This window comes from Sander vitreus, chromosome 8 (genome assembly GCF_031162955.1).
Source record: "Sander vitreus isolate 19-12246 chromosome 8, sanVit1, whole genome shotgun sequence".
Classification (NCBI taxonomy): Eukaryota; Metazoa; Chordata; class Actinopteri; order Perciformes; family Percidae; genus Sander; species Sander vitreus.
The window spans coordinates 24,980,668-24,998,027 of NC_135862.1; the positions used below are offsets into that span (position 1 = coordinate 24,980,668).

Sequence of the window (17,360 nt, forward strand, 5' to 3'; positions counted from 1 at the left end):
TGGAGTGGAATCCAGAACAAATGGAAGCTCCGATGTGCAACATTCTACTTCATTACATCTGCTGCGATTAAAGCCTGAACATCTGGCACCATATCCTGACAGATAGACAAGACTTCTGGACTGGAAGGGAAATCGAGCGATATTTACAAAAAAAATGTAACACAGGGTATTTACTGGATGAAAGAACAAGTGCTTTGGGCAGGCACGGTACATTCTCCCTATCAGACAAGTGTTGAACTGATAGATGCATGTAAACACAAGTAAATCGTTTGGACACTTTTGACAAAATGAACGGCACTAAATACCCTCGCTACACTTTCACATCACAATGGACTTTATTATTATTATTATAGGCAGCGTCTTTGCTACAGATAAATACGTACTGTGGCTCTTCAAGTAAACACTGGAATGTACATCAAGGTTGGTCGTTAACATTTTTTTTTTTTTAAACAATTTCAATCATCCTAACCCCTTCGAGGTGAAGCTAAAACAATAATCATAACTGTCTGTATCTGCTGTTGCCATGACAACATCAAGTCCCACAGAGTGATGTCATGCCGATCTGGTCTCTTCCTGGCGCACGGTTATCTCCCGTGAAGCTCTGAGGCAATCTGGAGGGCCTCTGGGGCGTGTGTGAGCGCCGGAGGCGGCGGTCCGGGTAGAGGCTGTTGTCAAAGGGCTTGCGGTGGACACAGAGGACGTGGGTCTTTAGGTTGCCCTTCTGGGAGGCGCTGTAGGGGCAGTACCTGCACTGGAATGGCTTCCGAGCTGGGAAAGACAAAGAACAGAGACAGAGAAAAAAGACTTAATACTAATACAGTTACAGTGCTCAAAACTCAAGTGTCTCTTAATTAAAAAGCTTTGTGAAAATAAGAGACTGAGTTCTGTTAAAAATTATAATTCTGGATATTAAACATGATTTTTGGCAGGTCATGTTTCCAGTGTTATAGACCAGATGTTGGCAGGTGAGGCGTTAAACTTTGACAGAGCCTCTGAAATGCCAGAGAGGGAAGTAAAACCACACACTTACAATGATGTTTCAATGGGGCTCAAACTAGTTTCTTATTAGTAATAGGGTGCTACAGTCCCTGTGGTTCTGTAGAAAAATGTCTAAATAAAATAAAACTGTGACTCATAATAACAACACTTTTCCGCAATGTGACACTTCATGGGCTTTTATGAAAAGGCCAGCAAGTTCTAATTCATTGTAACATATTTCCTGCCCACACACACAAACCCACACACCCACACACCCACACACAAACACCACCCACACACAAACACACACACATACACACACATAAATAAACACACACACACACACACACAAGTGTTGAGTTGAGGAATGACAGACGTCTGCAGCTGGGAGGCAAGGCATGCCAAAACTTCCTGTCTGTCCCTCTCTGTAGCGCCCGCTACATAACACCACTACAAATAATGTGAACCTACACGACACAGCACAGAGTGTAACTTTGAGATACAAACACCAAAACATGCTGTTAATAGCTTCCAGAAGTTTATCTGACCTCAATAAAAATCAGTAAGACACCAACGCCTGAAGGTGTTGCTAAGATCAAAACAAAAACTGTGCTGGGTGACTCATTTACCTGTCTACCTAGACAGCCATGTGTCCTTGTTCACTGCTGTGCTATTTTTGAGATGTTACCTCATATAATGACTTTCTCTTTTCCCCTCTGTCTAACGCTTTAATGTGTTTTTCTGTGATTCATGGTTACAGTAAACCATTATGTGCTGATGTCATTTGACATCACTTCCCAAAAACTGAGGGCTGTCTCAGCCTTTTCACCCCACCCTCGCCTCTTCCTCTCTATCATGCTCCTCATCAGAGCCGAGACAGCTGTACGCAGCTGAACACTCGCTCTCACATCTACATAAAAAAGGTGTTTTTGGGGGGAAAAGTGGGAAAACTCACAGACGGTGTGAGCAATAAAAGGTAATGCTCCATCTGTTGGTGTATAATAACCTGATGGCCGTAAAGGACACACACACACACACACACAGGCATTCACACCAGTCAGAGAGAGGATAAGGCCTGACACATCTGAATATCATCAGGATGGCACAGAGGGTTGTGTGTGTGTGTGTGTGTGTGTGTGTGTGTGTGTGTGTGTGTGTGTGTGTGTGTGTGTGTGTGTGTGTGAGAGAGAGAGAGAGAGAGAGAGAGAGAGAGAGAGAGAGAGAGAGTAGTCTTATTGAGTGAGGGAGGGTGAGCCGTCTGGGAGGAACAATAGTAAAAGAAAAGCTTTGTCAAAATCCAGGTACAGAGCACTTTGTGATGTTAAAACTCAACCTGTCTCACTTTAACTTCTCCAATTCAATGACAGTGGAAAAACAGGAAATAAGGGTGGACAGCAAGATAATAAACATTTCTGATTCTGGGCATCTTGTAATCTCTCTTAATATCACTTATTACATTGCTGTGTAAATAAGCATGTAGGGAACTGAAAAATCCCACTTTCCCAAATTGTACACATCCGTTGTAACTGGAGAGACTGAACAGATTTCCCTCAATCTTGTTAAAATCTTGTAAATGCACTCAGACAATGTGAACAATCCCATAGCCCATTATGCTTTCATAAAGTCAGTTAATAATAAGCCAAAAGGTCTCGGCTCTACATCTCAGTCGCTTGTTGCCCTGCTTGTCTCCCCCCTCTCTGCCTCTATCGTCTTTCTTTCTCTCCCTCCTTGTCTCCCTGGGTCCGCTGTTCTTTCTTCCCTCCCACCAGAGGAGAGGGGAGGTCCAAGAGAGGGCAACCTCCAAATAAGTTCCATTAATCACAGGCCACAGTCTAATGTAACTAATATTTTACAATTAGAGAAGACAGCAGTGGGCTCGGAGCCATCCATCTCTTCACCACATGATCCTCCATTCAAAGGCTGCCCGAGCCACAGCTTCAGATATGCCACACACACACGTACACATACACGTAGACATACACAGATGCACAAATAGACTGGACAGGAAATGAGAGGGGTGGGATTGTGTGGTGTTGATAGAAAGAGTGAAGGAAGAAAAACGGAATGAGTGATTACTGACTTTGACTCTGTATGATAGTGACATTGGACTGTATTAAAAGGACAGTTCTGGTTTATTACAACTTGGGCTTTATGTAATCTTGGCCATCATTTGCATCTGTTATGATAACATTATACTCACCAAAGTAATTGCTGAGATCTGGGAACACGGCAACATCACTATAACGAAGTCAGACAAGAAACACGGGCAGTCAGACAATCAGACAGATTGTAAACAAGCTAACAGTACAGCCAGATTATCGAAGGAAAATCACAGGAAATGTGTGTGCACATAACTATAGCATGGATGCTAGGTCAAAGATGAACCAGGAAGTCAGTCTATATACTGTGATGGATGTTTTTACGATGGACAGTTTGAGTTGTAATTCTATTGTTCACCTTGTACTTTGTCTTTCAAAAATGTTAAGCTAACCTGGGAGTTTGTTTAAAAGCTGTATGATTGTTTGGCCACTTGTGTTTCTTGCCTCCTCAGTCTTCATTTCAGTACATAACTCTCTGTCAAACCATAATGTGTAGTTTTTACTCTGGTTCATGAACAAAATCAAAAAACAAGATATAATGTGTTTATTAGTGCGTTTTAGAGGAACTGGTAGGCTGATTTTTTTAACTTCAGACAGAGCCAGGCTAGCTGTTTCCCTGTTTCCAAGCTTTAGGCTAGCTAAGCTAACCTTCTCCTGGCTGTAGCTTCATATTTAATGGACAAATGTGAGAGTAGTGTCTTCTCATCTAACTTTCAGCAAGAAAGCGAAAAAGCGTAATTTTCAAAATGTCAAACTATTCCTGTAAGTACAAGTTAGTACTCTTGCCATAAGTAGGGCTGAGACATTTGTTTTCTTCTTTTTGTATACAACATAATATACATATATAACAGATATTCACTTTTTTTTTTATAATATTTTTGCAAATTTTAGACTTTAAATTTATGCAAAGTTATTGTATGGGTTTTGTTTAACCAACATTTAACATTTGAGAACTTTGGCTTCTTTTGTGTCAAAGTAAGGTATCAAAAAAGCTTGATTTTGGTAAGGAAACTCTGATATTATATAATCACTAGAAATCAAAAATTGTGAAACCATACCTTGCCCTGCCTAAGTGCATATTTGCGTGAGTTGGTACACGTGTATATGTTTGCACCTGCACGCACGTATTCCTGTGCGTGTGTGTGTGTGTATGTGTGTGTGTGTGTGTGTGTGTGTGTGTGTGTGTGTGTGTGTGTGTGTGTGTATGTGTGCGGTGGGAGTGTGTTGTGTGTCACAGGCTGAGATAATGACCATGATGACAGTGGCGGGGCCGACGGGGGCCAGAGGAGCTGAATGGTGACGGATGACACAGGGCTGAGCTCTGATGGCACACAGACAGTGAGTGATGACTGCACATCCTTCCCAGTGCTCCACCCTTCATTATCTCTATGGGGAGAAGCAAGGCACAAAGGCAGGCCGCGCTGCCCTCTCGCTGCCCTCAAACGACATCTGCTCATGGAGACAGCCGTACTACCGCTCCTCTTTCACCTCGCTGTCGCTCCATCTATCTCCATCTATGGTGATCTTTCTCGCTCCTTTTCTCTCTCCTTTTTCTCTCGCTCTCTGTCACCCTCTCCGCGGAGGGTATACACAGGTCAGACAATGAGATAATGACTCACCCCTTTCAACCTTTCAAAATCAGGGCCTTTTCTTTCTCTCTGTCCTCTGTTGTTCATTCATTCTTAATCTTGTCTTTATCGATCTTCTCATATTCACTTGTTCTCATGCGTCTGAGAGGCCTGATCTGATGTCACAGAAGACACTGCGTGATTTAGTTAACCGGTTAACTGGTTGAAAGTTAGATAATACTCGAAACCTCAAGGCATCCAATATGTGACTGTTTTCTCAAAAAACAGTTGTCCAAATTGTGCCTGTGAAAAATTGAAAGCACGCCATAATACCTGGTTCAGAAATATTAAGAGGCTTTCCCACAGCTTGACTGATGGAGTGGTAAATGTTGCCATCTAGTGGTTCAGTCAATGCAGTGCAGAGATGAGAGTTTCTGTTTAAAACACTCGGGAAGTTCTTATTGAGACTAATGAGCATGCAGACAGGTTCAACCGGAGGTCACCATCTGGCCAATTACCACTGCTGGCACATTGGAGCCGACCTGAACTGTCATCACAAACACATCACTCCATGTCCAAACTGCCCGGCAATATGTCACCATGCCACTCGACGTGCCATACAGTATGGAGAGGATGGGGGCAACAGGAGACAGCCCCATGACAAAGCCACCTGGTCAGCACTGCAGACAGGACAGGCTGCTGGGCCACCTGCTTAGCTCACTTTTTAGAGGACACTCGATAGACTCTCAATGTCAGTTACTCGTCTCAATGTCCAGTTTGACTGACAGGTGTTTATTGTGTCTATGACATCTACCTCCTCAGGGAGAGAGAGAAATATGTGCAGGATCAATCTGCAGCAAACAAAAAGGCAAGGGATGCTTGAAATAACTTCAAGCAGAGAACAAATACATTGATCACATTGGTGAGAAACACAAGCAATAGTCACAGTATATATGCTGTAGTTAAGGTTAAAAAGTGGTTTAATGCCAACTGTTCTTAGATTTTCAAAGGATTTCAAAACTCATAGACGACTCAAAACGGCCAGCTTTTCTAAATGCTATCTATTTTTGTAATTCAAACGGCATTATACGCAATAAAAACAAGAACGAAACATGAACACCGCGATGGCCATGACAGGAGTTGAAGGAGAGGTGTGCTTTTGGGGCATATTATAATAACCATCTGTACAATCAAATAGAAAACTACATCTTGCTTGTTGGAATCATAAAGAAAGGAAACAGATGTTAATCCCTAATGGAGTTGACAGGCACTTTCCTGTCTTTCACATGAACATATTGAGTTTCTGAATAAGAGGGGGATCAGAGGGAAGGTGTATCATGTTACACTCATAATACATGCATATCAAAGACCCCAGCTGTTGGATTCCCTCTCTTGAGAGACAGCATTATTAAATCTGCACTCAGCAAGCATATCACACCAGCACAAGAGCTTAAGCCTCTCCATCAGTGGGCTTCCATTGGCTTGGGTGATTTGTAACCTATCACACAAGGAGATTATATCATCCTTTAAAGTGTAGGGGTAATCAGTGCCACACACCTGTGTCTTCTTTAGTCCCTATTTGAGATCATAGATACGATCTGGGAAGGAAAAAAAAAACTAAAGTGCTATAAGTATAAAGGAAGTGTCTTGTTTATAACTGGCATGAATTATTCACACACTCACACTCACTCTTCACACTTCCTCTGTCAGGTGATGAGGGTGGAGACACTGTCAAAAACTTTTTGGTGGATTTTTATAGCAGCATCCTTGTGGCTAACAATGTCACGCATGCTAGTCAGCCACTTATATTTAGAATTAAGTTAACCAACTGTAATATTGTTATATGGCCATCTGCAGTGGTATATCACATTCAGATGGGGTGGTACAAAGCATCTTAAAGGAGATAACTAGATGAAAAAAAAGGACCGGTATTTGTCCACTAGGTGGCAATAGATACTTTCAAATCTGGAGGCAGCCCTGGCTACATCTTGATATCAGTGACAGCTGCATTTGACATACATGATATAGAAGCAGATGCTCACCTGATGCAACATCTTTCTCCATGTTCCCCCCATCGTTCAGACTGGCTTTGTGTGCGCTGGCAGGTGCGCTGCTCAGGTTCCCCTGGGATCTGAGGTAGGAGAGCAGGCCGCCCTGATGCTGGAGGTGATCTGGCTGTCCTGGAGCCAAGTTCTCCAGAGAGGAGATGGGACATTCAGCCACAGCTCTGCCCAAAGCTCCCGGTTTGTCATGCTTCTTCTCGCCAGGACTCTGGAAATCCGCCTTTCCCAGCTCCTCTGGCTCCAGGATATTATTTTTCAGCATCTTCCACTTGGCAGCATCATCATTTTCAGCCTCCCTCCCTTGCTCGGATTTCTCAAATTCACCTTCACCGTCGTGACCTGTGGAGCTGGCATTCTGTGTGTTTATCTCTTCTTTTGTTCCCTGCACCAAAAGGTCACACTGATATGCAGGTTTCACACCGAGCTCAGCTGCGGCATTAGAGTAACTTTGTAGCCGGCGGGTAATGGAGGAGGAGAGTCTATTACTAAAAACACCAGACATCTGTACCAGTACAGCAGGAGACATGCCTGAATGAGGCATGACAGACTCTGGCCTGACAGACAAATCCAAAGGCTCATACTGGGACTTCCTGGTTTGAGCAGATAGAGGGCCGTCTACACTTGCATCTTTGTCACTTGACTGCTTGTTGATGAGCAGGGCGTTATCACTGTGGCTCTCCAGACCAAGGTAGTGGGCTGGGCTCCAGTCTTCCCTGGATCTAGGTCTGAGCTTGGGGTTGGGGTTGGGGTTGGGGCTGGAGCTGCTGCTGCTGCTGGTGGGCTGCAATGGAGAAGAAAGATCCCTGCTTGTTTGCCAGTGGGGGAAGTGGTAGCGATCCAGATGGAAGCCGAGGGAGGCAGTCTGTGCAGCGGTGTAGTCACTGGAGAGTGGACACCTGTAGACTTTCTCACCTAACACAGACAATAACAGCAGGGACATAATACATTCCAAATCAAATTAGGACACTATGTGTATATGAGGCATACTGAGCATTCTGTTCAGAGAAAAGTATGTACCAACAACCGTCGTCTAAATATGAAAAATGTTGCACTCCCACACCAGGCTGAGTTGAATGATTTAAGCGCTGCCCTGCAGTAAATCAAGCTTGTAATCAGCTTTCAGCTCCAGTGATCCATCATTTTACAGTATGGACGCCACCACCATGTGCAATAAACACACCCAAAGATGTTAACACCAAACAAGATTCTTCCAGAAATAATAAACAGTCAAATTCAAAGCAACTAGAACAAGGCAGATGTCGCAGACAAGAACCTCATTCCATCAAAACCAGTAAGTGGGTTTCCCAGTCAGAAATAACAAAGTCCAACATGTGAGCAGTTCTGATTAACCGCACCATTTACTGTAGCTGAGTTTATTTTTGCTTCATACTTGAAAAATGGTGTGTTGGAACCATAATTCAAAAAGTACAAAGTGTATTATTGTGGGAAATGACAACGGGTAATTTTTCCTCCTTTTAGCAAGTGAAAAATATCCATCTGGAAACAAGATTTGATCGTGCTCACCATAACTTTTAATTAAAGGTAATGTAAATGTCTTCTTCCCTCTGTTTACCTACAGTTTAATCATTATAGCTATCACAGAAACTCCCTCCAGGGTTAAACACACTCCCTGTGACCATTTTTGAGTTAGTGATTGTCTGAGACCTCCGCTTTGCACTGTCTTTAAACAGCCCAGCTGTTTCGCTGCCATTCCAATTACAGTAAAAGTCATCCGACGCCATTAAGCCACAAATATTGGCAGTTTATTGCCCAACACTCTCCTGGCATTTGAAGGTCAGGTCATACATTATACTGTGTCTTTTAGGGATGCGTCTGGGATAGGGAGATAAACCCACCACCATTAATTTAATTCTATGCATATTGATGTCTTATTGTTCTTCTTTAATAGACTAATATCTGAGTTATAACAGTGATTCATCCGCGCTAGAGAAATATCAATTTCATACACCTCAAGATCTGACCCTGAGATAATTCTTTGAGGTAAATCTAAATCTAATGATCTGTAGTTGCTACCTTACTTTGTTTCCAACTTTAATAGAAAAAGCACCTTAGTAAGGTGAAGGGTAGTAAAAAAGGAGGACTGTTTCTGACTATTTAAAATCTACAAAACCATAAAATAACACCCACATATTACCTAAAGAGAGCTGAAACTAATGAAGTTGAAAAATCGCTGCTGAAATGGCAAATTGGTGCCCCTGAACGGAAGGCAGTCACCTCTGTATGTACTGTATATGGGTTATACTATACTGCGTGTGTGTGTGTGTGTGTGTGTGTGTGTGTGTGTGTGTGCGCATCTACAGTGTGTCTGATTTAATGTCCGCAAACATTGAATGTGCATGGCGACGTGAGTGGGTGTACAAGAGCGGGAAAGATACTTCAACAGTGCCACACCCTTGTCTCCAGTAACAGACAAAAAAATCTGAACAGCTTAATGGAACTCTTTCAGACACGCCATATATCTCAATTATTCTGTGGCTTAAATTACGATGACATTACCGGCCAGCTCCAAATGCAGAAAACACATATATCTGACCTCATCGTTCAGCGTGGACCTTCCTAAACCCATTTGCCAGCCTACATGAGAGCTGTAAAACAATACAAAGAATGAAGACTCTGCCTTTTTTCCTCTTCCTTTGGATGGGTGCCATCTTTGTGATTGCCTGGTTCATGCTAACTTAATCAGTTTAAGATTTACTTACACTGCCGAGGCTCACATTATGTGAGGGGAGTAATTTTAGAGCTTAGATTTATCAACCAAAACTCCAATTACTGCATCATTACAAACCCCAGCCTCTCTCACCTAACACAGAGCATCTAATGAAGTGATGCGTATGAGTTATCCGCCCTTACTGGATGTGCAAGGCGGAGGAATAAGGTAAATAAATAAATAAATGCCTCAAGTAAGCCGTGTCTATGGAAAAAGCATGCAGCTGGGTTTGGACGAGTGATTCATTTCATATGGAAATAGGCTTTAAGATTTACAACCATATATCACCGTCAATGCAATCACAGGCTCACATACTATATTCTTACATAGGTATTTGGCAGTTATATTGTAGATATCAAACTCTATATAAAGTGAGGTTTTGGCTCTTTCTACATATGCAATCAAGCACCTGAAATGCAAAGCAGAGATACATGGTGGCTGGTTTGGTTTAAGATGAAACAGAGTGAGAGAGAGAGAGTCACACACAAGACTGGTGAGAAAAACAGGGGCACCAGATGTTCTTTGATGTTTATAATAGCATATATTATTAATATTAATTAGACCACATAGTCAATGACGCATTTGGGACGTTTCCAAGTCAATTAAGCCAAATGGCATTCAGGAGACGGTGGAACAATATTTCAAGGCAGGTGTTCACAACTCCCTGGGTAAATCTTTTTATCTGCATGCTAGGGAAACAAGCATTTTGAGCTTAATTTGAGCCTCATATCTGCAATAATAATTAAAAAGAGGATTAAAAGACAGAAGTGAGAGGGAGACAGAAAAGCCAACAGGTAATCAGTTTAGACAAACCAGTCAGATTGACTGTGATCTCTGAATAAGAGCTGAATTTGTTAGGACAGACACAGGCCCCGAGTTAGATAAGGACCTGATTGGTTAAAAGATGCTTTTACTGTCAGCAATCACAAAGAATAGACTGATGTAACTGGAACAGCCAAATGAAAAATGATACTCTGTACAGCAGCTTGCTTTATCTATGTTTCTGGGTAAACCACTGCTCATATTACCATTCACAGTTTTACAGACGCTTATCATTTCAGGCTCTCTTGGCTGTACAGTAAAAGAAGTGTAAAAGCAGGGAATAAGGGACAAAACACATGTGGCGACGACATCATTACATGGTGTCTGCTCACTGACCTTGAGGTTAAGAGTATTGAATGGGACTAATTAATAACTGTCAGAGCATTTTATGTATGTTAGGAATGTTTTTATTCTGAGCAGGGATCTAACTGGCCCAATGTAGGTCAGAGACCCGAAGCATGCACCCTTCATTAGTTTATCATTTTAAAAAGAGTCGTTAGTCTAAATCTCAAATTATAATTAAAGTCAAAGTGCATTTTCAAATCTGTCCTGATGAGTTATTGAGAGAAGTAATTCGTAACACACGCCTTTCATTGAAATCAAAGCGTGCGTTCTAATTTAAGATGCTGGGTGTTTTGTAGTTAAATATCTAAATCCAGAACTGTATCTGGATGTATCGAGCAAAGAAGCTGTCTCTCACCCTGACAGCCATGACTGTACTATATTTGCTATCCATATTGAGAACATCAATAACTTCATGACCACCATAGGCTGACTATGAATAATGCAGCCAGTAATTCTGGACTAATCAATGTTCCTCAAGCTGAACATCTGGCAGTGGTAATTCTTCCTCAGCATCTCTGCTCTCCTGAATTAGAAAATACTCGCTCTCTCCCTCTCTCTTTCTCCACGTCCAACCATCGAGACAGACAGACTTGATCAGTTACAACCCCCTACCTCCGAAAAAACGTATCCCTGTTATTAAACCCTCATCAAGTGGTGCGTGTTCTCCATATGTGTAGGATTTACCTATCTGTCCCGCAGCAGACCTGTGTGTTGAGCCAGGGCCAGCAGTGTGTGATTGTGTTAATTAATCTGTCATTGTGAGCGCAGGGAGCAGCTGCAGAGGTCTCTGGGATATATTGTCAGAGCTAAACAATGCGGTGCTAAGCCCCCAGAGTGAGTCTACCATTACACAAGACTAAGAACAGAGAGGAGAGGAGGAGAGGAGGAGAGGGGGAGAGAGAGCCTGCCGGATCCATCATTGACTAAAGCAATGACGCCTGACCTTTACAATGAATTAGTTTCCATGCTTAATATTGACTGAAATTAGAGTCTGATACTGAATGTGCCATCCCAGAACTGTGTGCACTCAAATCCTCAGTTAGCCAGCTATCATAAATGTTTCTGGAAGTGACACCGTATGGTCTTGGAGATAGGGGAGAAGAGGGAAAGTAAAAACAACAGAGCCTGAACATTTCTTAAAGAGCAACCAGAGAGGGATTTGGCCATAAACGGCGAGAATTTACATGTAAATATGCAGATACCAGTATGTGTGTACAATATGGAAACAAAACATCTAATGAGATTAAACCTGATCCATTTATCTCTGCTATACGGCCATCCTTTAAGAGGATGCTGGATCAAATCCCACAAGAGCGCATCAGACTTGGATGCACACAACGTAGCAGTACTCCAATGGAAAATAACCATAAGCTATGAAGAAACAAAAGTTTGGATTTATTTTTCTTCTCTTAACAACTGCTGTTAAAGCAGTAATTCAGGCTCATGATAACATGTTAGCAGGATGCCATGACAAGAAAGGCATTTACCCAGAGAGCCAAATCATCCAAATCACCAGGTGGAACAGAAGACTATCAATAAAAATACCAGGTGGTAGATCAAATCATAAAAATCACTGGGTGGTATATATCAAATCATTAAAAACACCAGATGGCATGCATTAACATCTTGTGCCCCCGTAGGCAAGGGGTGGGGATGTGACGGATATAAAATAGAGGGTACTAATTATCCCTGCAATTCAACATGATGCCATTATCTTTAAAAGGAAGACAAAGTCCTTGTGGATGACAGTAATATCTGTGGTGGTGTAGCTGACCCTGTGCTAGATGTCCACCTACACTAAGTGGGAAGTAAAATATGAGGCAACAGCTGTCACTTAGCTACTTTATATTTATATTTAGTTTTTAAAGAAAAGATTACGAGATGCAGAAACTGGATCCTTTGTTTTGATATTCTAAGCAGATTTCCCCCTTTATTACATAGAGACAGTGGATAGGCATGAAAGGGGGAGAGAGATGGGGGGTGACACGCAGCAAAGGGCAGCAGTTCAGACTCAAACCCACGCCGCTGCAGGACTCAGCCAACATGGGGCGAACGCTCTTACTGGGTGAGCTAGAGGCCAATTCTCAGAATATATAGATAATCCTGCAAAGAAACTGACAAAATACTAAAGGGGCACTCCAGTGATTCAGTAGAATACTTCCATAAAGTTGGGGGACTTGCAAGAGACAGATTAAACTATGTAAACCTTTCTGGTTCGAATTCAGGTGGGGACCTCTCTCTCCCTGCATTTCCTGTCTACTCTTCGACTGTCAATTAAAAATTAAGTAAACATTAAAATTTTTTAATGTTTACTTAATTTTAATTTAAAAATTAAGTTTTTAAAAAAAGATTGTTCAAAAATCAAATCAGCAGAGGACCAGATATTTGACTTTTAATTCCTAGTATGGGTCGAGCTCCATATACTACCTTTCCTATAATGCAACTGAATAGTGTGATTCATTAGACCCTGATGCCATCATCAGGGTTATTTTTGTCAAACTTTGGAAAGCTCCCGCCAGAGCAACTAAGACATTAACCTGCTCTGCCCTGCAAAGGCAAAAGGCAGTAATTTTGTTTTTGGTCGAAAATAAGTTAATGATATTTTTGGGACATTCAAGACATCCTTCATCATGTGGATGAGTATCTTGAGTCAGTTCCGTTGTTTTTTTTCGAGAAACTAATGGGTTGTCTTAACAGTAACGTCTAAAAGCCCAGGAGAAACCAAGGCATCAGACATACAGGCCATGATCACTACATTTTATAGACATGTTACTTTAATGATTTTGTAAATGGTGATCAGCAACCAAATATTGATCATTTGGAAGTTACTGCCTTTTGCCTTGGCGTGACCTTTCACGTTTTGCAGACAATACAAAGGCAGAGTACAGTAACTTAAAAAAAAATAGAGGTCAAAAGTCAAGTTTGAGCTTAAGATTTTTTTATGTAGATACATTGCATCTAATTGTCAGATTTCCAGTGTCCTACCTATAATTCATTTGGCTGGACAACTAAAAAACTTTCAAGTAATTTTTCTCACTTCCACACTCTGGCGAGTTAAGGTCTTTTACCTTTGTAGGGCAGTGCCTGCGTAGTACTTCTCATGTCAAGTAAACTGTACTGAAATATGATGAAACATGTCAAATCATTCATTTAACAGACTCTTTAATGAGATCTTAAAATAGAAAGAGCTTCCCTTGACTGAGTTACCTGTAGCTGGAGAAGAAGATTGTCGATGGTCGAGGCCACTGCCAGAGTGGGAGCTCCCCATCTCTGGCCCAGAATGACTCACGCTGCCTGGGCTACCGGGTCTGCTGATGGCCTTAGTGTCTGGGTCGCCGAGACACACTTTCCCATCGTTTACAGGGAGACATCTCTCAGTCAGGTAGGAGGAGCACTGCTGCTGGTCTTTAGGACCGAACATTTGCTGTTCAACAGGCAGCCCTGGTGTCATGATCTGCCAGCCTGGGTAGCTGCTGCTGCTGCTGCTGAGTGTATCTCGGTTTGACGTGATCTTCTGCAGATATTCCATGCTAGTGGAGCTCAGTGGAGGGGGGAGATGATTTAAACCCAGTAAAGAGGAGCTATCTGCATCTGTCAAAGGGCCTGGACCTGAGGAAATCATCCTCCCTAACATCTCCCTAACTTTCATGTCAACGCCTGCTGTGGCAAGTATCTGGTTGTAATCTTGATGGTCGGCTCTCTCAGCCATGAGGAACCTGTTGTTAATGCGGGTGATGTACTGCGAGTAGAGGGTGCTCTGGTGGTCTTGTGATAGGTTGTTCATATTAACGCAGGTGTCATGCTCAGCAGGGAGATTACGCTTAGCAGCCAGCTTATTGAGGTGGACCTTCATGTGGTTCTTGAGAAACCAGGGTTCTTTGAAACGACGGCCACAGATTTGACAGCAGTGCTCAAAGGAGTCCTTGTGTTTCCTCATGTGACCCTTCAGGAACCAAGCCTGGCTGAAGGTCTGGCCGCACACCTCGCAAGGGAATTCGCCAGCGGGCTTCTTCTTGTCACCGGCCCCCATCGCGGGCCTCTGCCCTAAGCCCGAATCGGCAGTTATATGCGTCATCTCGACGTGTCCGATCAGCTCCTCCTCCTGTGAGGCAGCAAACTCGCACAAGGTGCATTTATAGGGTTTGTGCAGGATCCTGATGTGGCGCTCAAGCTCCTGCTGCTTCCTGAACTTCCCCTTACAGAATGAGCAGCGGAATCCGATGGGTTGGGGCTGGATGGGATTATCAGGGATGGGAGTCACCTTAGGGGATGTGGATGCGTGTGGCTGGCTCTTTGTAGCACCAGAGTTAGTTAAGAATGGGGGTTGTGTCGGGACAGTCTGTAACAGTTGGGGCTTTTGAAGTTGGTTTATAATCGATGTTTGCTGTTGGCTAACATGACCAGCTCGCGTCTGCCTGTCCCTTAGTATCGCCCTTTCCTCAAGCTCATGAAGCAATCTATTCTCCTCCCTAATTCGCCCACGGCCTTTACCCAGAATGCCTTGCTTGTGAGTACGGAGGTGTATCTTCAGGTTGCCCTTCTGTGCAGCCCTGTGGTCGCAGTATGGGCACTTGAATGGCTTCTCGCCAGTGTGTGTGCGCATGTGAAGGGAAAGGATGCTGTTGAAGCGGAAGCGCTTTCCACACAAAGGGCAGGGATACTTCCTGTTCTTGCGGCTGTCCTGTTCCTGGGTGGAATTTACCTGGGAGGCGATGCTTTGATTGGTGACTCTCAGGAACTGGGAAAGCTCTGCTCTCCCGTTCATACTGCTGAGAATCCTTGCATCCATGATTTGATTGGCCAGAAGCGCCATCTGGCTCCTAATTGGGTGGGTGGACAGGGTAATGAAGCTGTCCTTTCAGGGACTGGCTGATGTTACAGTATGGTGGTCAGAGGTGTCTGTGTGGGACGATCGGAAGGTTAGCAGTGAACTGTATGCTGACTGTTTGCACTTATTCAGCTGAAACAGGATGTTGATTCATGCTGCTCGGATGAAATGTCTGTTTCTTGTAGCTCAAACCTAAAGAGAAAACAAAAGGAACATTAAGTGCATTCTAATTCTGCAAAAACAAATAAATTATTCAAATATTAATTTCCCCCTCAGAAACCCCAAGAATAGGTGAGTACAGTATAATGTCAGTGGGCTCTCGGCTGTCAATTAAGGGTGTAAATCTCTACTTTTGCAGCTGGTATATAATGCCAGTGATGCACCACAAATAGGTCAGGAAATAGAGCAAAGTAGGTTCTGACTCTCGTCATCCTGTGTTAATGTATACCTGTGGTTTTAGATTATTGTTGAAGACCGTGAAAATGCTGATAAGTCGAACCACAAAGGCTTCCTCAACAAATATCTCATCTTTACTAAAGGGTAAGGTGAAAATCTTTGTCTTGATCTCTTTTTTGTACTGACACACAACACTAAGGCAGCACAAACATCAAAGACTGTCTGCTTTCATTGCCCTTCCTTTGCATTTCACAAATCTGCGCTTTAAAAAAAAGATTAAAGTAAAAGTGTTAAGCTTTTTCAGCAGGTCTATTGCATATTTGAATAAAAACCTTTACCAGGATAATTATGTCACGGGAGTACTAAGGAAAATAAACAACTTGATGATGTAAAAATGCAAACTAAAGTTAAAGGAAGAATATCCAAATGGAAAGCTAAAATATGCTTCACTTCTCCCCTGCCCAGCTTCCTTTTTTTTTTTTCATTCAACTGCAGCAGCAAAACAAAGCTTCAAATTCACATCGTGCTACAATGGTAGAGGTCACATAAGTGAGCTCTGCACAGCTCTAGTGCAGTACAAAAGGGCACAGAACAAAGCCGGCACTGTCCACACTGAATTAACACAGGCTTACATCATCCTGGACTACAACCTCAGTCAGTCATGAAAATGATGTACACAAAACCACACAGATAAAAAGCTGGCAGGCTGGCAGCAGTAGTGTGTGTGTGTGTGTGTGTGTGTGTGTGTGTGTGTGTGTGTGTGTGTGTGTGTGTGTGTGTGTGTGTGTGTGTGTGTGTGTGTGTGTGTGAGCAGCGTGTCTGCTCTGAGCTGTAGATCAGAAATTAATGTAACCATATGGTACTGACCTAACCATATCTGACATGAAAAAGTGAGTAAATTCTATTATAATATAGTTGATCCACTTCATTTTTCTTAAACTGGTATTCCTTAGCACTCATACCAAAAATACCAAAACCGGAGGGGGTGGGGGGGCATAGTATGCCGCCCCCCCACCACCCCCCACCTCCCACCCATTCCACGGATTACGGTCATTTTAGCTATTATCGCATTTGCCTCTATTAATGTCATTACTGTACGTTAGCCTTGGATGTGTAATATTGTACAGTGTATCCAATTTGAAGTCTGCGCCCAATCAATAATGATTGATCAAACTCAACTTTAAATGGCTATGCGTCTGCAGCATCAAATAACTTTGAATGCTGCATAAATGTGTGTGCATTTCTTTTATTCAGCAAAGCACATGTGCTCTTTCTTACCTGTCTTTCACAACTAGCTAGCTGAAAGCATGAGTAAGGCAAGTAATAAGAGAGTTACCAAAGCTACACACAATCTTATTCATAATCAAGACAACTACTAGATTTAATGTAAAGGCATCCAAATAAAATCGGAGCCACCTGCTGCTGCTGTTGCCTATGGTCCGTAGCAACCTCAGTCAGTCATAAAGATGTTGTACACAAAACCACACAGATTAAGAGCTGACATGCCTGGCTGGTGTGAGCCACCTGTCTGCT

At 42.7% G+C, this 17,360-nt stretch overlaps 1 protein-coding gene across 3 annotated transcripts in view; it reads right to left on the reverse strand.

Annotated features, from left to right (window-relative positions):
• Positions 1 to 268: 268 nt before the first annotated feature.
• Positions 269 to 17,360, reverse strand: part of LOC144522500 (zinc finger protein 536-like) — a 24,006-nt gene continuing 6,914 nt past the window's right edge. For 2 of the 3 annotated variants that reach the window (XM_078257616.1, XM_078257615.1), the window contains exons 2-4: positions 13,811 to 15,623; positions 6,688 to 7,620; positions 269 to 768 (exon numbers count right to left, since the gene is read on the reverse strand). In XM_078257616.1, coding sequence (XP_078113742.1) covers positions 533 to 768; positions 6,688 to 7,620; positions 13,811 to 15,416 — 2,775 coding nt within the window. In that variant the 5' untranslated portion in view covers positions 15,417 to 15,623 and the 3' untranslated portion in view covers positions 269 to 532. Of the gene's footprint in view, positions 769 to 3,178; positions 3,217 to 6,687; positions 7,621 to 13,810; positions 15,624 to 17,360 lie in introns of all 3 variants that reach the window. The other variant, XM_078257617.1, reaches the window with a different exon arrangement.